At 39.0% G+C, this 25,367-nt stretch overlaps 3 protein-coding genes across 5 annotated transcripts in view; all 3 read right to left on the reverse strand.

Moving 5' to 3' along the window:
• Positions 1-2,245, reverse strand: part of LOC106931219 (vasorin-like) — a 28,255-nt gene extending 26,010 nt beyond the window's left edge. The window contains exon 1 of the mRNA XM_015009209.2: positions 1,893-2,245. The gene's annotated coding sequence lies outside the window, so the exon portion shown is untranslated. The remainder of the gene's footprint in view (positions 1-1,892) is intronic.
• A 3,347-nt stretch (positions 2,246-5,592) lies between these two features.
• LOC106931221 (beta-1,3-galactosyltransferase 5-like) lies at positions 5,593-25,367 on the reverse strand. Of its 2 annotated transcripts, none has more exons than XM_088009413.1 (4): positions 24,996-25,367; positions 20,981-23,907; positions 17,998-18,057; positions 5,593-5,934 (listed from the first exon to the last, which is right to left on the reverse strand). In XM_088009413.1, the coding sequence occupies exons 1-2, from the start codon at positions 25,073-25,075 to the stop codon at positions 22,797-22,799; spliced, it is 1,191 nt and encodes a 396-aa protein (XP_087865539.1). In that variant the 5' UTR covers positions 25,076-25,367; the 3' UTR covers positions 5,593-5,934; positions 17,998-18,057; positions 20,981-22,796. The 2 variants fall into 2 exon arrangements, with proteins under 2 accessions (XP_087865539.1, XP_014864696.2); XM_015009210.2 differs by having other exon boundaries at positions 17,998-18,060.
• LOC106931223 (beta-1,3-galactosyltransferase 2-like) lies at positions 13,890-21,054 on the reverse strand. 2 transcript variants are annotated; one of them, XM_015009215.2, is made up of 3 exons: positions 20,981-21,054; positions 17,998-18,057; positions 13,890-16,932 (listed from the first exon to the last, which is right to left on the reverse strand). In XM_015009215.2, the coding sequence occupies exon 3, from the start codon at positions 16,925-16,927 to the stop codon at positions 15,917-15,919; it is 1,011 nt and encodes a 336-aa protein (XP_014864701.1). In that variant the 5' UTR covers positions 16,928-16,932; positions 17,998-18,057; positions 20,981-21,054; the 3' UTR covers positions 13,890-15,916. The 2 variants fall into 2 exon arrangements, with proteins under 2 accessions (XP_014864701.1, XP_014864700.1); XM_015009214.2 differs by having other exon boundaries at positions 17,998-18,060; positions 20,981-21,046.

Consider the following 25,367-nt stretch of genomic DNA (forward strand, 5'->3'; position numbering starts at 1 on the left):
TTCAGGGCCTCGGACTCCTCACACGTCAGAGAATGAGGGCGACAAGTGGTGATTTAACGCAAAAGCTGCAGCCTGAGATGAAAATAAGGTTGTTGAGTCTGATTAAACGCACAATTCAATCATAATACCAATACATCATAATGAAGTGTAGATCTACAAGCCTATAGACAAAGGTAAAAAATGTATTTTACTATATAAACTATGAAAAATGACACATGATTAGCTTATTATGAAGTGATAACATATTACCGAAAAAGGGGGAAAAAAAAGTAAGTATGTGTCATAATTTATGATTATTTCAATGCTGATTTTGCCTGGTTGTTGTAGAAAGAACGTAAACTGTAAATTATATCATACAGCAAAATCGATGTGTTTAAACTTCTTCCTTTACATGATGAGTTGCTTAAATCAGAGCTGCACAATATCTGAAATTACAGCCATCAACACTCATTTTATTGTGTGTTCAATAATTTAATTGCAAATGACTGCATAAATGTAATATTTTAATCATGATTAATTGCAATTAATCACGATTAATCAGATTAATCGTGATTAATCAGATTAATGTCGGTTGATTGGATTAATCCCATCAAGCGTGAAAAGAAAAATCTGCAGAATGTGCCAATTTTAAAATCTGATTAATCGATTAATCGTCAGAATAATCAATAGAATAATCAGTTTCTGAAATAATCGTTAGTTGCAGCGCTACATCAAAGATGTTGATGATGACCATAGAGTCCATCTAAGTAGCCAAATGCGGGTAATATGGTGACCAAGAACTACATAACACTGAAGATAACGCATCCTACCAACTATTGCTTGCAAGTAGTCTCATCACAACAGCGATAAAAAAAATATATATGTTGAAACTTTTGCGACACTAAGATGTAATTGAGACACTGACAAAAAAAAACAAACAACAAAAAACAAACAAACAAAAAAAAACTTTTCGGAAGATGATGACACCTGTTGCTTGCAAACCTTTTTCCTTCCGTAAAACTTTCCATTATGGATGTTTTCCATCAGCTGTGAAATCTATATATGTTTTACTTTTAAAACCGAATAAGTGAAATAAATTAGCTCTTTGAAAATATTCTAAATTCATTAGGATTCACTTTAATTTTTAATTGAAGCCTTGAGATACCAATATTCAGAGAAAACCATAGATAGCTCTAGATGAAACCAACAACTTTTTTTTCTATTTCATTTTTTTATGCATCAAATGTACGACCAAACATTAATCGGCGCCTGCTATAAACAACACATTTCCACACAAGACATGCCAGAAAGATCAGACCCAGCGCGAGCGTCTGACCTGGCTGACAGGCTGCCTCTGCTGCCTCGCGGGCATCACGAATAAAAGTTTCCCGCACGAGGTGATAAGAGAGCCAGAGGTCAGGCAGGAGCCGCGGAGAAGGGGGCAGATAACAGCCTCTAATCCGAAAAATTCAACACCGCCACGGTCTGAAGAAGCGGTAGAGATAAGAACTAATCGTGTTTCCACATTTCTCCGCGGGGAGTCCTCCTCCTCTCTCCCGGACTCCGTCCTCCTCCCACCAAGAACGCCCGCTTGACCCGACATACAGACCCGTGCACCGGGTGCGGAGGAATGCGAGGCGCCGCTGCTGAAGCCCCCCAGCCTGGAAGTCGGTTTTTGACATGTGAGCCGAACAGAGCTCCGTTTTCACACTCTCTTGGTGTTAAAGTTCACCCAGTTGTTGATTAACTCTAAAGTATAATCGATATCACAACATCATTGTTCGTTTGATGTATTTATTATTCGGCGTTAAGCGTTATTAAAAGTGCAATATTTTTACCAAGAAATAGGTCGTTATTAGACTCAGTGTGCGCTCACAGTTTTCCAATCAAGCGGAGGTTTAGAAGAAGCTTACCTTGGGAAAGTATAATCCAGAGCCCCGCTGGAATGCAGCTTCACTTCCAATTCCTTATCCACAGTAAGAGGGGGGGGGGGGGTTATCAGTAAGAAAAAACAAACAAAAAAACAAAAACTGAAGGGAAAACCTTTTTCTTTTTCACGCAGCACAGCGCAGTTAGCTCCAACACATCGCTTAAAGTGAGCCGAGAATCACTGCAGCGCTCTGAAGACTCGCATCAGCTCCGCCGGACTTCAACAAAAGCGCTCAGTGGAGTGAAGGAGGCGAGAAGTTAAACAAGCTGCGGGGAAGTGGGAGGTACGGCGGGCAGGGCGCGCGCGTCCGTGCGCGTCCCCGTTTCACGCTGCACCTGCACGAGGCTTTTCCTCCATATTTTATCTTCTCATTCATTACTTACGGAAGTAATCATTAAAACACGTAGAACATCAGTTTACAACTCATGTCATTTTTTTTAAAATATAGTTTTATTATTTACATGTGATGATGGGTATCTGTGTGGGGTTTTTAATATATATATTCTGCAGAACAGCATTTTGCTGTAAATCAGCAATTATTCTGAGCCAGGCCGGAATCTTTTAATCTTTTCCTGTTTAAAAAACGACCTAAATAAATACATTTACGCATTAATTACTATATATTTTACTATGTTTGATATAAAGTAGCTTTGAACTAATCGGTAGCTCATATCTAGCTCATACATATCGGTCATCTGGCTTCAGAATTGTTTTGGCATATTATTTTCTTCCATATGGTGCTTTAAAAGAGCATCACAAAAATTAATACATGTTTAAAAAACATTTCATTTGCCTGGTATCTTATGGCATTTTATTGTATTAAAAACACAAATTTCAACAGACTTTATTATGAGTTTATGTGAGTGGAAATGTGTGAAGGAATTTTAATAAAAGAAATTCATTAAAGCTGCAGTATGATTTTTATAAACAACATGCATTTACATATTTGTTAAAACTGTCACCACGTTGTGACAATATGAGACAAATAATCTGTGAAAAGTTCGAGCTCCTCTTCTTTCTACACAGTTGGTGAGAAACAATCAGTCAGAGGCAGGAGGAGGGTCTTAGCGCTGTCTATTAGGTTGTGTATGTGCGCTCACACCTTCACCTTTCTCTCTGTTACAGCTAGTTCCCCACAACGAAGCCTGCCATGAATGCTAAGGCTAGTTAGCATAGCCACAGATGACAACCCATAGCTACTTCCTGTAACGGTAAGTTGTTTCTCTGCCATTAGCACGTTGGGCAGGGTGTACACGAGCATGATTGAGTCCAAAATAAAATTTAAGATAAGAGTTTAAAATTGACGTTTACAAACGTTCTTCGTTAAATCTGACCGAGCTCAAACTGAAAATTTATTCCAAAATGTCCAAACTTTGAGATACTTGGCTGTCATCAGCATAATAATAATTTGCTAAGCCGCTGTTGGCATCACTCAGATCCCCTCTGTGTTCATATGAATGAAAAAGTATTATTTAGTGATAAAACCCACTTGTCTCTCACCTGTTTTCCTCTTTCAAACATCTCGTGTCGACTGTTCCTCCCTCTCTCTGCTCACCGGTCACATTTCACTTTATTTCCAGTACAGTCTGTGCAAGTTTGCTTTTCCATTTTAAGCAGGTTTATTTATACACAGTCTTGGGAAAGTTGCTGCAGGTGTGCTGCTAACCAAACATTTCCTTCTATCAACTAAGGTTGACACGTGCTGAAAAGCGAGACACTGAATGCGTGTCCATGTGTGATGTGTGTGTGCGTGTGTGTGTGTGTAGCAGCGACACACTGAAATCTGAGACTGCCATCGTTTTCCCCAGCACTCAGCCTGGCGAAAGGGTTTCATCACCATCACTGACAGCCAGATATGTCCGGGAGAATACCATGCATGTACACACACATGATCACCAGAACACATGGTGTGTATATATGATTGGATCTGTTGGTGCACAACTGCTGACGCACACGAGAACCAACTAAAAGACACAAATTATACAAGAAGGCCGTAGTGTGAGTGTTTAGCATCAAGTTTCAGTCGTGTATGACTTAACGGGACGGCATTGTGTATTTTCCAGGTACATATTGACATTTTATAGGACAATCAAGTAACTATGTTACCTTCAGTTGTTATAAAACGTTACATATATTAAAAAGGAAATTTGTCCTAATATTTTAACTGCTTCAAATTGGGCCTGCGTTGCTTTAAGAAGCTCCTGCTGTATCTGAAGCTCCGCCTTCAGGAAGTGGCTCCTCTATTAACCCTTTGAGAACATTTTCACCAGCCTTGTACTTAGAAGTATAATGGGCTCAGTTAGTTCTGCAGTTCCACCAGGTGGTTGCTAATTGCTTCTGGCTAGTCTGAAGGAGCTGAGGGGGCGGAGCGCTGCTCTGTGAGCTTTGAAACTGCAGCTCCAAGGAGGAGTTTCGTCCTTGAAGCCGGAGCTCATCGGTTAGCCATCTTTAAATTGGAAACCATAACACAGCAGGCAAGACAAGTAAGTATTCATGAGAATGTAGAGCATGCAACCTTCAAAGTGCGACATTCCAGAGTTTTTAATTTCCCTTCAGGTCATGAACATAATGTCATCTTTGTTATGCTAGTTTGAGGCTGAATGACTCTTATCTCCAGACAAAGAGATTCTAAGGCCTTGGGTTGTTCCAAGACAAGGTCCAGTCTAGTGTTTCTCTCTGCCAAGCACACACACTTTAGCTCTTTTCTAACTGAGACATCTGCATACTGAGTGATTTTATGGTTGTAGCTTTACACTGCAAAAACACAAAATCTTACAAAGTCATTAATTTCTGGTACAAGTATCTTAATGAAACAAAACTTACTTACAAGTACCTTTTCAGCAAGACACAAAAGCTTGTTTCAGGTCAATATTTCCTTAACGTTCATGAAAAACTACAAGTCCCACTAGCAGATTATTTCACTTATAACAAGGCATGTCTGAGATCTAGAACTTTTTAACCAGGATTAAGAGATTATTTACTTAAAACAAGCTCCTGTTTCTTACAGAAAAGTTACTTATAAATTAGTTTTGTCTATTTCAAGTGCACTTAGATATTTGCGCTAGAAACTAGATCAAAATCACTATCTTGTGTTTTTGCTGCGTAAATATTCATATTGATGGTGTCGGACCTTTAAATGAGTGAACTGTCTCATTCCTTTAACAAAGATTCAGTTCTTCTAGTTACAATTAAAAATCTTTAACACGCTGAGATGTTTTGTCAAGATTTCATTTGTTTTATTTATCTTTTTTTTTTTTTTACTTATTCACTCCTCTGTAAGATATGGACAATTTTAGTTTAGCTTCTCTAAAATATATTCAAGCTTTTGAAGACCAAAACACATCTTTCTTGCTTCCTTGAATTAACAATTAAGAATTGAATTTTGATCTTTTCGTTGAACAAGTTGAGATTGGTCCAATCTCCAAACTGAATCAGTCGACCCGCTGCAGAACTCAGCAGCCTTTGGGTTTTGTCTTGCATGTCCGGCTGGCCGGTGGGATCAGAGCAGCCTGGCTGCTGTAAGGGGGATGCGTCAGTATGAGAAAGAGGAACAGATTCTGATGGGACTGCGAGAAAGCAAACAGAGCTATCCACATCGCTCCCAGGTATGTTTGGCCTGCTGTTTGCAATGAAACTCTAAAGTAGGATTTTCTCATGGGAAGAAATCGACACGAAACGACGACGCCTGGAATCAAATTGATTTTTAGATTAAAGGAATCAATAAAAAGACAAAACAAAACAAACAAAAAAAAAGACACCCCACATTTTTTCTGGAATATCAAATTAACAAAAACATACAAGCCTTTTTAAAGAACCCGAAACACACACATATGTGATTTAACTGTGAGAAAAAAACAAACAACCCAGTGAGATGAACAGAGTTGTGTGTGATGGTCAGTGGAGGAGGGCTGCTCTGGGTGTTTATGTGATTCACACAGTCAGAGTTGTGGAAGACTTGACCCTTCGCAGGCTTCCCCAACACAACGGAAATGACTTCTTCTACATCTCGAACCATCTCTTCTTTCCTTCAAGAAAAAAAATGAAGCTCAGCATTTAGTTGTGCATTTTCACGGTGCTTTTCACACATTCGTGAAACCTGCTCAGCATGTTTTTATATATAAGGCCTGCAGATGCCTGGACATGGATTTTGATGACATTTTTGACATTGGAGGAGTTCCTCTAATGAAAGCTGGTACACAGAAGGGAGCAAAAAAATGTTGCACCAGAAAGTAAACATGAAATAACGCAAAGGAATTCGGGCCTGGAGTTACTCTCCCCGAGGGAGGCGGTCAAATTTAGTGTTTGGGCCTGAGCCAGGAGAAATAAAGGGAGGCGAAAACAGCATGCAGAGTTTTTTCCTTTTTCCTTAAATCCTGTTTCCTAGTCTCTGATTTTATTAGACTTTGTGGAAGTTTTGTAAAATCAGTTGTATAAACCTCTTGTTATATCGTACATGTGACAGTGTAGTAACCTGTCCTTGGACAAAAATAATGAATTTCTGGCCCTGTAAATCTTCACAAATATGTTTATGTTGCTGCTTAGAGCAAGAGACGTTTTGAACTTTGCTAATTTTATCAAAGTGCTCATTGTTTTAGAGTTCTGTTCTTTTGAAGCTTGATTTCTGTCTGTATTAAAGGTTTATGAATACTTCTCTGTTACGTGATTTCACACTTCAAGTGGTAAGCTTTAAGAACATAAATGGAATCCTGGATGTCATTTAGTACAATAAAATTACATATTTTCTGGGCAGAAGTATGATAAGCAAGGGTCAGGCTAAAGATATTTCACATACTTATTTAAAAAATAAATAAGTATGTGAACTAAAAACTATTTGTTTTTTTAAAAACAAATAGTTTTTGAAAAACTATTTGTTTTTTCATTTCTAACAAACCGCAGAGGGGTTCACAAAAAACACCCATGTTAATACTAGAGATGTGCAATAATTAATATTTTGGTATTGATCCAATAATGCAGAAAGAGTATCACAAATACCGATACTGATACCGATACCAATATTTTCTTTTTGAGTTTGATATGTCAATTTTTTTTTTTTTCTTTGAATTATTTTGTCCGAACCGGGGACAGAAATTGCCCAAAGTTTGGAAACTATAACTATAAAAAATATTTTAACCAGTTAACAGGATAAGCAGCAGCAACAACAACAAAACAACAAACTGCCAAGTACAAATAGTTATCTTTTGAGAGGAAATCAAAACAAAACTAAATCTTTTTGAAGTGCAGTTGAAAAACTGCGATAAATAAGTAAAACAAGAGGGAATCTGAATTATCTGAAGTATGGATCTTACCATGATAGCCAGCACCGATCGGATACTGACACCAACCTGTTATTAATATTATTTTAATAATTCTGTAAAGGGGGTTCAGTATTTTTAGAATCACTCTTTACTGGAAGAAAGAAAGCACAAAAAGAAGTACAACTTTTTTCTTTTTGCCCCTCTACCTTCTTACCTAGATGGATTTTAATTTCCAGTCTCAGAAACTTTTACCAAAAAAAAAAAAATTCTGAAACAATCTGCCCTCTTTGAGAACGCTTTTCATTTTTTCTGCTTACTATAGCACCGGCTGAATGTCAGATGAAGAATAACAATATAAAGACACTAGAACAGACGACAACAAATGTGTTTATGACCTTATCAAGACATGGAGGCACAGAGCAGGGGAAAAATACCAGACGAGGGCGACAGGTGAGATTTAATTAATGGACTGTGAGTGAGAATCTGAGGGGAAAACAACAGGGAAGCAGAAGGCCGACACTGGAGGGAGGGGACTGAAACAGCCATGGGAAATCGTGTTTGGTTCCTGCAACAGACTCTAAAGTTCCTCTGTGTTGCGTTCACATAGCCTTTCACCTCCCTGTGTGGACCACAAGCAGATGTCAGGGACGCTCCTCTCCGCCATTTTTACTCAGAGCTGAATGACGGCAAAGCGGGAAAACAAAACTCTACAGAGAAAACACACAGAGAACGAATAAAAAAAAGTGTGTAAAACCTAAAACTTAAAATGACAAAGTGCAACACATGTCGCTAAATACAACGCCTGAAACAACAGCTGACAGTCGGTGTGAAAACAGGTGGGAGTAAATTCCTGTCGTGATTACAGGGAGGTGGAAAAGAGCGAAGGATTTGGCTGAAGTGACGGGTTATTAAAAGGAGCAAAGCTAACTTTAGAGCCCTGATTTACTTAATGAGTCGTTCCTGTTTAGTTTCAGGTGCCTTTGTTTTCCACTCAGAAAAGATTGTAACCCAAACCATTTTAAAAACATCGTCCAATCCAGGCGGATAGCCGGACTGGTTTGCTAGCTCACGTTAGCTCGTTATGCTAAGGTCTGAATTTCTAAGGTTTCAGAATCTCAATAAAGACAATGAATATTTACTACGGCTGTAATCAGTGCCGTCACTCCACCCACGATGCGTACACTGTGAAAAACAATGTGTATTTTTAACAGTAATAAGCAGTAAAATTGTGACAGGAAAAATTCATAGACCATAAAGAAAAATTTGCACTGTTGAATTGATGGAAAGTTACCGTAAATAAATTAATTAATGAAAACAGTAATTTGTACATTCATTTTATAGATTGTTTTCATGTTCATTTTAGTTTAAAGTTTAAAAAATGTTTTACCTGTAATTTGTTTTACCTGCAGCCACAGCTGCTGCTGTTTTACCATAGAGTTTATGGGATATTTTTTTGTTTGTTTGTTTTGCTTTGTTTTTACAGTGTAGGGCACCAAGTGCCAAGTGGGGCATACAAAAAAAAACAAGACTTGTGAAAAATCATTATAATTAATCATAATAAAATAAGATATTATTTTATTATGATTATTCGTCCTTTGAGGACGAATAACAGGAGGTACATCGCAATAAAGGATTGTGCTTTTAAATTTGTGCAGCTAAAATTAAAAGAGACAGTTATTATTATTTTCCCAAAGTAATAATGAAGCCAGAATCTTTTACTGCCCAAAGCGTAATGCTGACTATTTCTCCGATGTTTACTGTGAGTTTGAATATCGGGAGTTTGGATGAGTCCCTTTAAACGCTCACTCAAGAGTCTCCAACAACCCGCGGTGGTCTGCATCCGTCTCTGCTTACGTTTAAGCACCTAAACACCTGCCAGGAAGAAAAAATGTGTTTTTAAATGAGAAAAAAAATCTCTTCATATTTCACCTGGAATTTGTTTTTCTAATGTTTGAATTGTAAAATAGTTGAATCGGTTTTGACACGTTTTTGTGTTGACAGCACAGATTAGGATGTGTCTTCAGAGCATCTGGACTTTCAGACTTAAACTAAAGAAGACGGATGGTGCTACACATCATTTAGCTCAGAAATGTTAAAGAGAGAAGACAACTCCCCCACCCCCCATGACAGACCTAATTATTTGGCTGCTGCACAATTTCCAAAATGATTCATTTTCTCATTCTGTGTTTGTTAAAACACCACAGTAAAGGAGAGACGAGACAAACGTTTGCACTGTCAAAACACAAAGATCTATAACTCAGCTAGAGGACCACCATTCACTTAAACACCAGCTCCATAAATCCCCCCTTTTTCTGCCCCAGCATGAATCCTCCTACTCCTACCGTGACCAAGACTGAACTCCCTAATGATGCTGGATGTAATGTTTCCGTAGAAACAACACTACTTCTACCACACTCTTAGTACTACGTAGTATTGACTTTTTTGAGCTCTAAATCATGTTATACTGCTATTCCCTCATCAAAAACATACCTGGGGTGTTCTTTATCTGGAGTAAAAAAAAGTTTGAGAAATCTGTTCATCTCCATGGCAACCATCCAGGTGTGCAAAACGCCTGGGTGGACTGCCTCTGAGGACGAAGCTCCTCCTAAGAGCTGCAGTTTTGAAGTTTCTGAGCCTCCACCTCACAGAGAAATTGCTCCCCAGCAGCACCCCACTCAGCTCCTTCAGACTAGCTAGCAACAATTAGCAACCACCTGGTGAAACTGCACATCTGGTGAAGTCATTATAGGAGCAGCTGCTCAGTGAAACACCGGTAAAAATGTTAGAGGAGCCATGTTGTGATGACTTCCTGAAGACAGAGTCTGAGTAAGAGCAAGAGTTCCTTAAAGAGACAGAGGCCCAATTTCAAGGCGTTAGGTCAGATTTCTTTTAAGTCATGCAATACAGCGTTATTACATCAACTGAAGGTAGCATAGCCACTTGATTGTGCTATAAAATGTGGCTGGAAAACACATAAAACTGCCCATTAACTCTTCAAACAGCTGCTAACCACCCACATTAACTTTAACCACCTCAAGTCCCATAATTACACCAACAATTGAAAACACATCAAACGTAACCAAAATGATTAGCAATTAGACTCATCATCTCCAAACAATGCCAGCATTTTTTAGAGGGGCAGTATGTGTTTTCCCACCACATAGTGGCATTTTATAGAGCAGTCAAGTCACTATGCTACCTTCAGTTGTTATAAAAATACCTTATGTATTGAATTCGCAATTCAACGCCTTGACATTGGGCCTCTGTCTCTTTAAGAAACTCCTGCTTTTTCTGACTCTCTGCCGTCATCACATCAACATTCCTCTATTATGGTCAACAAACTTTAGTCCAGAGCGCTGGACTGATCAGTAGTTCATATAATGAGCTCAGCAGATGCAGCTCCAGCAGGTGCTTGCTAGTAGCAGAGAGGAGGTTCTCTGCAGACTGTTTGTGAAGTGTTTCTAGCTCTTCTGCTAGTCCCAGCTGCAGAAACCTTTCAGAAACTAACAGAAGTCACTCATCTGTGGTGACTGATTGAAACAGAAGTTCTGGGTACAGTTTCTTGTTTCAAGGCCAGTCCTGCCAGCATGCCTAGGTGGACCCCATATAGGGGAAAAGAAGGGTTTGTCCGCGGGCTCCACGGTGGCCCCACATGGGTTTGCCCATGTAGGGCCACAGCCTACGTGGGCCCTACATGAGCCCTAAATGGGCAAACCCATGTGGGCCCACCACCATGTAGGGCACTCCGGTTTCCTCCCACAGTCCAAAAACATGACTGTCAGGTTAATTGGCCTCTCCAAATTGACCCTAGGTGTGAGTGTGTGTGTGCATGGTTGTTTGTCCTGTGTGTCTCTGTGTTGCCTTGCGACAGACTGGCGACCTGTCCAGGGTGACCCCGCCTCTCGCCCGGAACGCTAGCTGGAGAGGCACCCGCACCTCCTGACCCCACTAAGGGACAAGGGTGTAAAGAAAATGGATGGATGGATGAATCAGGCGGGGTCCTCGAGAAATTTAAAATATATCAATTTGACATAATACTGCCATTTCAGCATCTGTATGAGAGCCTGAACATCGGGATGCTCTAAATCTGAATTCTTGCTCGTGATGTGATGCGTGTACGGGCCTGTGAGGTGTCGCTGCGTGTTTTTGTTTATGTCTGGCTGAGCACCACGGGGAGCGGGCGGCCCGCAGCGCGGGGCGGGCCTCGGCCGGGCCGTTGCGGGTTCTCACAGCCTCTTTTTGACATGGATTGTGAGAATCTGATTGGCAGGGGTCCGCGTGGCGAAGAGGAATCTGACAAACCCGCTTTCATCGATGTCGGAAGGTCAACGTAATTGGAGAAGCAGCATGTGCGGAAGCTGCTCACGCAAACACGAACGTGTCTTTTTTGACCCGTTTCTTCACACGTGAAGGATCTGAATTTTTTCTTACCCTAGAGACAGAGAGGAAGATGAGGGAGGTAAAATACAACTCATGCACTTACTATAGCAACAATTTGTTTGAAGTCTTTTTAACACGTTCCTACAAAAGGCGTCATAGTTGTGGAAGATGCTGAATAGATAAACCATATAATTTGAAGTGATAGATCAGGGGTCTGGACTTTTCCAAACCAGTCAGGCGGGGGTTTTTTTGTTTTGTTTTTGGCCATGAAAAACAAAACATGTTTTGTTTTTAGACTCATGCTAAAAACATTAGCAGGACTCATGTTTTTAGCATGAGTCCTGCTAAAAAAAAAGAAGAAAAAAAATATAGCCGCAAATGTTACACATTTTGTGAAAAAAGTAGCTTTAAAATTGACAAATATAGAAGTGATTTTTAAAGAACCACCATTTTATTCCTGTTTATATGGAAAAACATAAAACACTTAAAAGAGGACTGATACATTTTCTTCTATGTGGGACGATGTTACTGAAACCTCCCTGGGTCATTATGTCACGGAAATTCAACGCAGGATTTATTTCATGCAAAAAAATAAATAACTGCTAAAATCTGCATCCTGTGATTTTAAAAATGTGTTGGTTCTGCACTGTTTTAGCCAAACATTCAGTTCTAAACATGTACCATGTTAATGTATTCAAGGTCCAGTCAAAGCTCAAAGCTAAATCCTGACGAGAATCTGATGCAAGATTTGAAAACCATGTTTATAAATTTTTACATCCACTCAGTCTGAGCTTTGGTTGTTTTTGAAAGACGAACGAGTGAGTCTGAGAGCTGCTTCTTCTGCCTCTGATCCAGGAAGTTCTCCCATCTACCATCTTTCTTTTCTCTCCTTTTTCTTTCTGATCGTCATTAGACATTTCATTCTTGCAGCTAAACCCAGATTCTTCATAATTAATTTCATTATTTGTAATTGCAAAAGGGAATGAGGTTCCCTACAAACTTTATTTAAACCTCCTACAGTCTTAGCGCGACACTCAGAAGGGGCACAGAAAATGTTACAAGGAAACAGGTGGGTTGTCCCGTCAGACCGTCAATTCCCGAAATCACAGAGATGCAAAACTCAAAAAAGCACACATGGGTCAGTGCGAATCCGCCGCATGGCGTACAGAGTAAAATCTCATCTCTTAAGGCGGCAAGAAAGTTAAAATACTTCATTGAAAACAGTATCTTGTGTTTGTTTGACCACCAGGTGGCACTGTTAGCATAATTTAAAATTGAGACAGCACATGGTTATCAAATTACTGCAGGTTTTGTCACTGGATTATTGCTCTTTGGTTTAAATAATGCCAGTTAACAGCACACATAAAACTTAACATTTTTTAGAATTATAAATATTAATCGATGACCGATACTCCCATTTTATTTTAAAAGTTTCAGTACCAGCTTTCTAAAAGTGTCAGCCTGCCCGATTCTAAGTGCAACAAAGTTATTTCATTTAAATTTGGAGCCTGTGAAATTAGCTTTTTAAGTGTATATTTATATGTAAAAAAAAAAAAAAAAAAAACCGATGGAGTGAGATGTGTGAGAGATTGTGTCTGTAGCCCACAGTTTACGACCCCATGGTGCAGTCTGTTTTCAGACGGTGATGGAGAGGGCAGCCAGTCTGCCAGCCGGAGAAGAAAGAGAAAGAGGTTGGGGTGGGGGGAGGACATTACCGAAACACCTGGTCTGAGCAAAACGGAGCCTTTTCTGTGCACAAATGGCTTTTTAAATGCTCTGATGTGACTGCAACCATTAGTACTTTCATGATTAGGAAACTCAAAGGACTGAACTAAGAGTGGGCTGAACGACTGTGTGTAAAAACACGTGTAAAAGTGGAGCGGCATTAATACGACACTGAATTATGTAGAAAATCCAACCTTTAGGGAACAAAAAGAAATACTTTAATAAATTCACCAGTGTTACTGTTATTACCTCCCCTGCTGTTACGGTACACAATCCACTTTTGCCAAAAGGACTTTCTAATACAGTCATCAAAGAAAAACACTTTGCATGACTTTCAGTACTTTATCAAAGAAATATACACACAGAAAGATAATATACACAGTAGCACCCTGTAGCAACGTCAACGGGAGAGATGATGAACAATTTCCTCGGTCGTGTGCACAACTGGAAAAGTCTGCATAGTCTTCTCTCTGTGTGTTTATGTCTAAAACTACCTAAAATAGTGAGACAACAAATAAACCTGGGTGAAAACTCAGCAGACGCACATCCAAACAAAACAGTCTAAACAGAAACAGGATGTGGGAGGAAGACGTAGCCTTTTATAACAATTAAACAATCAATTTGATGACTGAGCCATATAATATTTATTTTAAAAAATTTCAGATAGTACACCCAAAATCCAAGGGATGACAGCAAATCTGTTGTCCAGTCATTAACAGAATGTACAGAAGCTATAAATCAATCATTTGTCATTGTGTTATTGGGAATTTTTTCTTAAAGTATAGCATAGTCAATTTCATCAACCACCAATTATTATTGCAAGTCATAAATGAGGTCATAAAAAGTCCAATATGAACTACGATTTTAGAGGCTTGGATTTAGTTTCACCTCTTGACCACATCACAGTATTATTAGTATTATTATTACTACCATTTCTAAGAGATTTTAAGAAAAAACAAACATGATCATGTCAGTCAAGGCCTGTCCCTCTTTCTGTATTGCTTACTGAATATCACTGAAGCATGGTTAGCTGGTTTCATCGTGGAGAGTCAGCCATGACAGTAACAGAAAAAGTTTGACGTTTCCTCAGCTGAGGCTGTAGCAACCACTCGTGTGTCGATGTGATTATTCTTCCAAGACAAGTGACTGAAAGGTGTTAAAAGATGTAAAAGCTGTTTGTGAAGCAGTCCTGAGAGTTTAAGTCAGAGGAGGTCGGGGTTACAGCTTTTATGCAGTGCTAGCCTGCCCCCTTCTGGTTTGGTGACAAACTACTGCTGTAAAAATGACATTCTTAATTTATCCTGTAAACCTTTTTTTTATTTTGGAAAAATGTTTACAGGAAAAGATAACAGAGACATTTGTTCATTTTAAAATAAACTAAATATTTTTACTCTAACCTTCCAACATGCGTCTTCTCTACCTTGAAGTTTTTTTCCCTTCAATTCTATCCTTAATCACTACTTTGTGTAATGTGCTTCATAGCTGCCAACATTTCCCTTAAAGATTATCAGAGCAACCTCAGAGTAGGTGCAATTTAATAATGTCCTAGAAAGTTATCTTCAAGGACTCTCCAGAGAGACTCACAGTTAGCTGATTAGCTGAATTAATAGATGGCTGTAAAAGCAGCTGCAAATAGTCTCTTGTGAATGTACAGACATCTAATACCAGCTAATATTGTGTTGTGTATTGTGGATCTGAGTTGTTTTAAGCTGCTAAAGTTAGCTAAAACGATCAGAGTGACTACCTGTTAGCTAGCTACCTTAGCTAACTCACTGCAAAACAGCAACAACTGGTAGGGAAACTTTTTACCATCTTTCAACCCAATACACAGACCCTATACAAAATGGGAGTGCGTCTAATACAACAGGCAAACCAAATTTGATGTTCATCCTAAATGTGCTTCATTTCTTAAAATTTGGGCCTGCATAATCTGTTACTGCAGCTTAATGTGAATGGTTTTTAGTAACAATGAAAAACATATATGTATACAAGGGTAAGAAAGTTAAAAACTCTACAGATAGCAGCCAAATACAAACTGAATGTAAAAATATTTGTGTGCACAGAAGAATGACTGCTCTCTATGCATAAGTAAAAAAAACTTCAAAACCTACTAAAATAATTTAAAACAACATTAAGTCCTGTTCACATGGGATTAGTTTTACCTGTGGACCAAATGCTATTTGTAAGAATTATATGGATTGTCTGCATTGATAATCCAGGGCGAATTGACCATGTCAGTAATTTGTAAAGTACAAGTTCTCCAGCAAATTATCTACTGAACTCCGAGGTCCTGTGATAATAACTGATCCAATACAAATCGGTATCTCTGTGATTTGGACAGAAATGGTCGGGATCCAAAATGTTATTATACGTTTTTGTTTTCCTGGCCACATTTTTATTTGCTTTTGGCTAAGAATGGAGGCTGTGTTGGCTGGAACTGAAAACCAAGCCAGCAAATCCCTGTCGACCTGAAACATACAGCATCAAAAAGAAAAGGCGTAAAATTATTGCACTAGGTGGTAAGAATACTTTTCTTCTGTTTGTAAACTTCCACACAATGCTTATCCCATGTGAATCGGGCTTTACCTTCCTGCCGTGAACGAAACTTTGCCAAACCATCCAAAAATAATCAATATTCAAATCAGGCTCAGCAGTGAACTCCCTGCGCGATCCTCTGCCAGTAGATGTGCATTTGTGACATGCTCGTCGTAGTCATGGCGATCACTTTGGAGAGATCGCAGCTGCTCAGAGGATGCCGGGGGATGACCTGAAACATCCTCTGGTCGGGAGGGTCGGTAGGAGACACACCCAGACGTTTCAGGCACATGCCCAGGTATGCGTCTTCAATGTAGATGGGCTTGATTTGAGGCGAGACGCTCAGGATCTTCTTGGGTAGATCCAGAGACATGACGTAAGCCATGCCCAGAGGGTAGGGGGGGTACTCCGGCTCTGTGATCACTTGAGTTGGCATGTAGAACTTGTTGAAAGGGTTTCTTAAAACTGGGCTGTGCCACCATACCAAACCCGTCATGTAGTTTTCCTTAGGCGTCTTGGGGTCCAGTAACAATGCAACCAAATTGTCAACATGCAGTAACATATCCGAGTCGATTTTTATCACAAAGCTGGCGTTGGCACAGTGCTGAGCCAGCCACTCCAGCATGACCATGGTCTTGATGGTCAAGTTGCGGTAGCTGTCCTGGAAATTACTCTGAATGAGATCACGATACTGCTCGCTCTCCTGTTTCACTCTCGCCTGCTCCTGGTTGGCGTCGACCCCTCCAGGTAGCCCCACTATGAAGACGGTCTCAACCAGCTGACCGAGGACCATTTTCTTACCCCCCCACGTTCTTCGGATGGCGTCCCGACCTTCCAAATTGGAGGGAGCAACGGGAACCATCAAGATCAGGAACGGAGTGGTGGTTTTGCACGTTGGAGAGTTATCCATGACAAATCTGTAGTTCCGTGGGTAGGCCACATGGTACGGTCCTGGGTCCTCCCACTTTGGCTCAGGCGGCGAAGAGACCTTGACGTTGGACTTTTTATATGCTGGTCCATACAGGTGATCAGGCTCGTTGTCATAGACAAGGTAAATGATGACCAACGTCACTCCTACCAAAACGCAGATGAAGATGTCCTTCAGTCGTCTCCTATTGTCCATTAGAACTGTATGTATATATATATATAAAAAAAAGTAATGTTATTGCAAAACTTTCAGAGCAAAGCATGCGTTAAATGACTAAGTTCTGAGTAAAGAATTTGATACTAACATTTCAGTCTTTGAAAATACTGTGAATGTACAAAACAAGTTTCCAAGAACTGTCATTATTTTAGCATTTTTAAATGAAAATACTTTTTAATTGTGTAGCCAATGAGCAATACCTTTAAATTCAGGCTGGTCAAAGTGAAAAAAAACAAAACAAAAAAGAACTAATCGGATGTTAAGTTGATGCTGACTGTGAAGCATTTCCAGTTGGAACTGGTTTCTGTTGCCTGGCAACCAAAACTCTAAGCTAGCATAATGTGATGGTGGGCACATCCACAGCAGACAAGTCCATCAGTGGAAAGATTAAAATTTACCCTGAAACTGAATTAACTTAGGATTAGAGGAGCAACATATGCCAAACAAGAGAAAATAAATTTTATTGATGTCCATTAGTTTTAACTTGTGAAGCTTTTCCTGAGTAAATAATCAAAAGCATATTTCTACAAACTCATTCGTGAACACGGAAGTATATTAGTTAACATGTGAAGATGTGATTTATTAATAATTTTATGTCTGATGGTGTTTAATGTAAACCTGAAACAAAAATTTTTCTTCATAAATGCAAAAGTTTAACAAAATACCCTCACGGCCACTTTATTAGGTACACTTGTTTAATTGGACCACATAGAGTTTCAACCTTCAACATTTGTGGGCTTAAATATTATTTTAGTCAGTCAAATCAAATCTGTTTTATTGACAAGTGTCAAATTACAACAGGAAAGATGTTAAATATTTAATTTTATTCATTGAATGCAGAGAGAGCTGTAACACTTTTAACAGCTTAGCGGCTCTTTGAGGATATTTGTCGTATCATGGATGTGCAGCAGACAAACCCAGAGCAGCTGAGTGAATATTCATGGACTCGCAGTACTGGCAAGCTTTAATATATGGATCTTTAAGCACTTAAATGATGAGCATAGATAACGTCAAAATGTTTCTATATTGGGCAAATAAGTTGCACAAACCTGTTAATGCAGCTCTCAGCCAATGTCCACGAACCAAACCATGTGAAAAATGTCCCAGATCTGCTGAAAATAAAGACAAGAATGTCAAATAAAATAACTAAGCTTAGGGCTAAAAAAAGGGACTAAATACAAAGAATAAATTTAGGCATTAATCATATATTTTGACCATATTTATACATTTATAGTTTGAAAACTGGCAGTAAGCAGTCCTGACAGCCATCAATATGTCAACTTCCTGTTACTTAGAGTTTGATGGTTCACCTTTAAGGAGACAAAGTTGCAACACAAAAAACAACAAGTAACTCAGGAACAAGAAGAAAAAAACTGGGTTTGCTGATGCGGACATAATTTATCACTTTCTTAATCTTATCTTTAATCCTTTTCCACTGTACACACCCAGTTAGGACACACACAGTGTTTTCTCACACAGTGAAATATTTGTATTTTCTGTCTGTGTGGCGTAAGTAGAAATAAAAACCACTGGGGCCACAACAGCGGAAGAAACAAAAAGAAACACCATCAGAATTTTTTCTGTACTCATTTCACTAAACTTCAGTAAAATACGTTTCCAATACCTTCGAAGCATGCTACAACCGATGTGTAAAAATGTTTTCGATTTGAGGAAGCAACACAAGGTTGTGAAAAAATTAAAAATTAAAACAACAGTACTGGCGGTTCAGGGTGGGATGCCAACCAACCGTTGAAATGTTCAACGAAAACATTGGTTTTCCTGCTTGGCACTGAACTCAAGATCTGTTCAAGAGCCAGTGATCCAAATCAGACAAGTTTTCCTGGTTGGCAGGGGATTCCCATTCATTAAAGGTGCAGTATGCAACTTTTATAAAAAAGTATGTTTTTTTAATATATTTGTTGAAACTGTCACCATTTCTTGACAGTATAATATGACACAATCTGTGAAAAGATCGACCTGCTCCACCTTGTCCCTGAGCTACAATTGCCGTCTGGAGAAACACCAAAACAACCAATCAGAGCCAGGAGGAGGGCCTTACTGCTGTTAATCAAGATTATGTATGAGCAGCTAAATGTGCTAATGGTGAAGAAACAATTCACCATTACAGGAAAACCGTTTATCCGCTGTCATTGGTGGACATGCTAACTAGCTTTAGCATTCACATCAGGCTCTGCCAACAGCGGGGGTGAGTGGCGTGTAAATGGGTGTAATTGACAGCACTAAGACCCGCCTCTTGGCTGTGATTGGTTGTTTCTAGCTAGCACTGGGAGAAGGCAGAGGATGTTGATATCTTTCACAGATCGTCTGTCTCATACCGTACTGTCACAGTTTAAACAAATGTGTAAAACAATATTTTTTATAAAAGTTACATACTGCAGTCTGGAGGAAGACTGTTGCAAAGCATATCTAGAAAATAATGCTTCTCTGTGAATTTCCCCTTCCCACTTTTGGCATGATTAAAAAACTTTCTTCAGATATGTTACGTATGAGGAACTAAGACCATTAATGGCTTGAAAAGTTATTAAAGTTATAAAATGTTAATGTAGCCACTTCAGAGACATCTGGAGTTATATGTGCTCTGTTTCTGATCTATATCAACATTATCGCAGATTAAATTTCTATTATTATTGTGTTCTTTTTATAAAAACCAAAAGACAGACCCATTACACTAAGCTATCCTGCAACTCCTAGTGTCTACAAAAAGTATTCACTCCTTCGACAGTATACACCAAACTATAGTGTAGACTGTTTGCTTCTGCAAAGAAAAAGTAGTATGGATGGTTTACATACTTGGGTTAATACAACATAATTTGAAAAAAAAAATGCCATTACATTTTTTTCAAAGTCATTATTATTTTTAAAATTTAAAAACTTAAATTTTAAACATGACTAAATTAGTTTACACTTGCAAGGCAAGTTTGGTGAAGAGGAAAGTAGTTATTTCGGAAAAGTGAGAGAATCCTGTTTATGCAAGTCCACAAGTTGAACAGGTTCCTCAAATCAATGCCTTCAGCAGGCGGAAACAAAGACAGGAGGACAATTAGGTGGGATTTAAGGTTCTGGATCCAAAACCTGAATGGCTTGTTTAGGTTTTTACTTTTCACACATGACTGAAGGAAATAAAAGAAACAAACCATGAAGCTCACTAACTGAACACAACAATACTCTGTAAATTTAGGAATATGGATCTCTGAAGGGAACCTAATCTTCAGGATACATTCACTTCAAAAACATGTTCAAATTATACATTTTTTTAAGTGTATATCTTTATAAGAACAATACTGTTAATCCATAAAAGTTTTATCTTCATTGTTTTCATGAGTGAAGTTCACAAAAAAAGTTAAATGATCTGCATTCAGTAATATATATATATATATATATATATATATATATATATATATATATATATATATATATAATTTACATTTTAGTGCCATTTGTAATATAGAAACAAAAAAGAAGAAAATGTAACAGAGGAAAAAAGTGGACTTGAGTTGATTTGGCAGAAACAAAATTCCTCTCCTGCACCTTTAACTATAACAATTAAGGCAACACAATAACTATGAACCAAGGATTAATAAGTCCTCGAATCCTGTCATTCATGGTAAAGAGCCGTTCAAAAGAATCGGATCGTTCGTGATTCACTAGTGAGAAACGTGCCGAATAAACCAATTTTGACAAACTTCACATCTATAATATAGTTAAAATAAAACAGCTATTACATATGTATGGATTTTTTTGTGATTACATTTAGACCGCAGAGCTTTGCAAGTACTGTTCACTGTATCTGCTGTTCAGGGCAGCAACATGTAGGAAAACTTTACTTAGAAAATAAGGAAGTAGGTGATGTATGCTGCACCAGATGATTTTCTCTAAGAATACGACTCCAAACATGTGTAAAACTGAACACGGTTCCGGTGTTTTATCCCGTAGTCCGATAATCGTTAGCTAACCGAGTTATATCGTCAAACAACCCGTCGATAACTTTGTATTTCCCCTCCCGTAGCCTACCTTTGTGTTCCTCGCTTTGTTTTTCAAACACTCTTCCTCTCTTCGACGTCTTCTCTGAGGTAAAGAAACGCTCCCAACAGACCGGAAGTCATGTTAAGGTAGATGTAAAATGACACGGTGGAAGAATAAAACAACTGCGCGCGACCATTGAAAGGTGTAGCTACCTGAGGGAACAGATCCTTGTCAGCGGACTGGACATGCCCCGCTTCCTTGTCGGCCCTGGCCAAACAACAGAGCAGACACAATCAGCTTTCACAGCAAACACGATTCACTGTTCGAAAAGTTTAAGCTTCGACGTAAAACTATGGAGGCCTCTTTCCGCCACTTTGACGAAAAAACAAAACAAAACCTTGTGTCGTCTTCCTCTAATATCTAGATTGACTTTATGCTCTGAAACACTTGAGAGTGACGAACACGTAAAAGAAATAGGAACTCGGCAGGGAGATAAACACTTTTTCACACCGTTCTAGACTATACAACTGCTCTAACATATTAGTTGTATATATTTCGATTTCAAATCCCACTCGTGCAATAACCTTTTTATGCCACTAGGTGTCAGGCTAACCTTGCTGTTTTTTTACATCTTTGTTTCGATTTGACTTTTTGTCATTTATCCAATGTAATACATTTTAAAATAAAAACAAATGAGCACAATTTCTTTATATTGTATTCAAGTTCAAGTTGAAAACAGGCATGTTTAGTAGTCATGTAAGGTTTAATAGTCTGCATTTTGTTTTGGCAAAGTGGTACGCTCTGTACTAGGAACATTAATCAGTTTAAATGCAGACTTACTGATATTTTGTAATGGATCATAGAGAATCATCAGTCATCTCTTGAATAAATTCAGTGGGTGGTTCTTGTAGTTATTACAGGACCATGAACTAAATACTTTTTTTTTTTTTAAATGCTTAGTCAGAATTGCTCCCTTCCTGAGGAAGTTTTTGCCTCCAGTCAGCCTTCCTGCTCAGTTCTCTCTGGGAAATCTGCTCCCACATTCCACTTCTGGTCAAAACCTAAAAAAAAAAAAGTCCTGCAGGAGCTGATAAATATCTGAACAAAAACAATGACTTGTTGATCAATTTCCAGTTCTGCCAACCATCAAATGTTTTCTCTCAATACACTTATATGTAAGTCAGGTTTTATACTCCTGATGGTTAAAGTGCATTGCACAACACTACAACCCTCTTGGCAGATTGTGACTTCGGTAGATGTAAACAGAATTTTCTTACCGCGGAAGTAATTTCTTCTCGGTAAAGACTTCAAGAGAAAGCTGCTAATTACGATTCCAAACTTCATGTGCCGTTTGCTGCCTTTGAAGCCGACAGAAAACACGAGAGTCCCATTTAAATAAATCAAACGGTGTCTTTTCTTTATGATTTTTGGTGAAGTGCCTAATTTCATTTGACTTTGTTCATTAAAAACATTTATTTGATGACATTTTTTTTTATAAACAGCCAAATTCTAAAAGAAAGAGCAGATATAATAAAATAAATATTTTATCAAGATTCTACATGCAATAGACGCAAACGTTTTTGATAAATATAAATCTGTTAGACGGATGAAGTGGGGGAAAAAAAGACACCCAAAAAAGACAAATTATCTTTAGAGTGTATTAAATTGAACTTCAATGCTGCTCAGTGTTTCATCAATGAGTTTTAAATAAAACATGTCAAAATAATAATAATAAATTCCCTGTTTTACAATAAAGTGCGGATTGAAAGTTTCTGAAACAAAAGATTTCAGTGTAAGAACATTTTTCAAAAAAAAAAAAAAAATCCTAATTAAAAAATTATAAAAAGTAAATCCCATATCACTATTAAAGTTTGTCCGAACAGTGAGGTCCAGGCTTCTTATAGTCTGTCCAATAATCGATCAGTTGTTCTGAAGAATCAAGAATGTACGTAATGATCTTAGAGAATTCACAGCGATCATATCTTGTGTTATAGTCCCTAAACTGAGAGTAATCCGGAGGAGATGTAACTGAAAGTCCGAGATTCTTTATGCACATCCCAATATAAGCATCTTCTATGTTAAAAGGCTTGATAGATTTTGAGACCTCCACAAATTTGGCGGGAAGGTCGTTGGAAAAGACGTACCCCATGCCCTGGGCGTATATGGGATACTGGGGGTCAGGGTACAGCTCCTCAGGAACGTACCACTTGGAGTCCTTGGACCGGATAACGGGCACATTGCCCTTAAGCAATCCTGTCAGATAGTTCTTTTGGGGGATCCCTGGTTTCTTCAACATGATCACCAGGTTATCGACGTTCAGGAACACGTCAGAGTCCACCTTCATGGCGTAGGCCGCTGCAGGGCAGCGCGTGGCCAGCCAGTCCATGATCACCATGGTTTTAATGGTCAGGTTGAGATACGTGTCCAGGAAGTTACTCTGGATCAGATCGTTGTGCTGCTGGTTCTCCTGTTGGAGCTTCTCAACGTCGTGTCTTTTATCGAGACCCAACACGAACAGAGTGAGTACCGTCTCACCCTGAACCACTCGGTCTTTGCCCCACGTTGCCCGGATCGCGTCCCGAGCCGCAACGTTGCTTGGCGCCACCGTCACCATCAGGACCAGGAAAGGCGAGTTGACTTTGCAAACCTCGGGGTTGTCCATGACAAACCTGTAGTTGTGCGGATACGCTTCATGGTACTGAAGGCGCTGCTGCTGCGCAGGATGTGGCTCTGTTTTTTCATGTATATCATTTAGCATAAGTCTGTGTTTCAGGTGGACTCTATAAGGCGGTGCATTACCCTGAGGAGTTTGGACAAAAAGCCAGCTCAAGGTCTTTTGGAGAGAAAACCCTTCACGTAGTGACTGTGTGTTGTTGCACATGGTGTAGAAGAGATAGAGGATCAGCAGGCAAAAAAGAACCAGGAAATGAAACCAAAAGCGAAATGACGACTTCTTCTCCTGACATAAAGGTTTTCTGTAGAGAAAAAAATTAAAACTGGTTAGCATATTTGGTGATGAGTTGGAATCCCTCCTTGCCATAATCTATGTCTTGCCACAGATTCTGCTCTATTCTGTCTTATTTTATTGTTTATTGCATGTCCATTTTTGTAAATTGTCAAGGGACTGCAGATGCAAATTAGCTTTTGCTATCATCTACAGCACATCACACTGTGACATCTGTTTGAGTTGTACATTGTCCGGTTTTCAATACAGTTCATCATCATAAGTCTAAACTCCTGGGCTCCTTCAAGGCCTTATTATAACCCCAAATGTTATATTTAAATATTTAAATATATTTAAATGTTAATGCCGGGAACATGATCATTGTACCTAGTGTTGAACCTGTACCCATCCTTCCTTGTGAATCAATCACCTGTTTACCCTGTTCTCCAGAGGAATGTTACAAGCAAGTGTTTTTTTAAGCATCCTTTAACTTTCACAGTCTTTTCTTGCCCCATCCCAACCTGTCCCAGCAAAATTTGAAATATTTATCAAACAGAATTGTCTTCCATAAACTAAAGCAACCAATACATAAGTATTTCTGATCATACTCATACATATAAACAAGCAAAGAAAACAAAAATCAAACATTTTTGAGGGTAAAAAGTGCTTAACTGAGATCTATTTCTGAACTTGTCTAATTTCTAAAAGTTTGTTTGCTGATGACACTTTTCTTAGGGCAACAAGAAACCCCACCCTGACTAATTTGGTTTTATTTGGCAAATTATTTTCTCTGAAAAAGTAAGGCTCCTCTGTTAGCTGCCACAACAAAACAGCACATCTGCTATGCTTCCTGTTAATTGTTCTAGAGCAGCGAACAAAATGACGGCGCTGCTTTATCTAAAACCAACGTTTGTCTTTTGTACATTTAAAACCCTTTTTTTTCAGCATATCCAACTTTATCTACGAAGCATTATTATTTTTCTCATAACCTCCCACGCCTCCACTCATAAAAAATAAAAATAAAAAAATAATAGGCCCTCAATAGTTTACAGTGTCACGAACCACCTGCTACAGAATGTAAACTCAGAAAGAAATGTACTAATTTAAGCATTAGCTTACTTATGTAAAGGATGGGGCTCCCGCTCATCACCGCAGAACATTTCCAGACGTCGCCTTGATCCATTTAGAGCAGAAAACATGAACAAAATGACACCGACTTCGGCGGAGAGCACACCGGAGGCCGGGGACCGACCGAACCCCGAAGGTCCTCACCGGTGGAGCCGCAGGCAGCAGGAGTCCGCCCGTCCGCCGGGGTGACAGGCTCGCTGCGGGATTCTTGACTTCAGAGAAAAGCCTGATAAGGCTGCACCGCTGTTATCGACACGGAGAGGCTGTCACGGCTGTCCACCCGCTCTGAAAACACCCTGAAGTCACTCAACTATGAGAGGAAGCTATGCAAAAGAAAAGCGCTGGCGTGGCCTACTGGAACAC

This window comes from Poecilia mexicana, unplaced genomic scaffold (genome assembly GCF_051168715.1).
Source record: "Poecilia mexicana isolate PSO_F unplaced genomic scaffold, ASM5116871v1 scaffold_2, whole genome shotgun sequence".
Classification (NCBI taxonomy): Eukaryota; Metazoa; Chordata; class Actinopteri; order Cyprinodontiformes; family Poeciliidae; genus Poecilia; species Poecilia mexicana.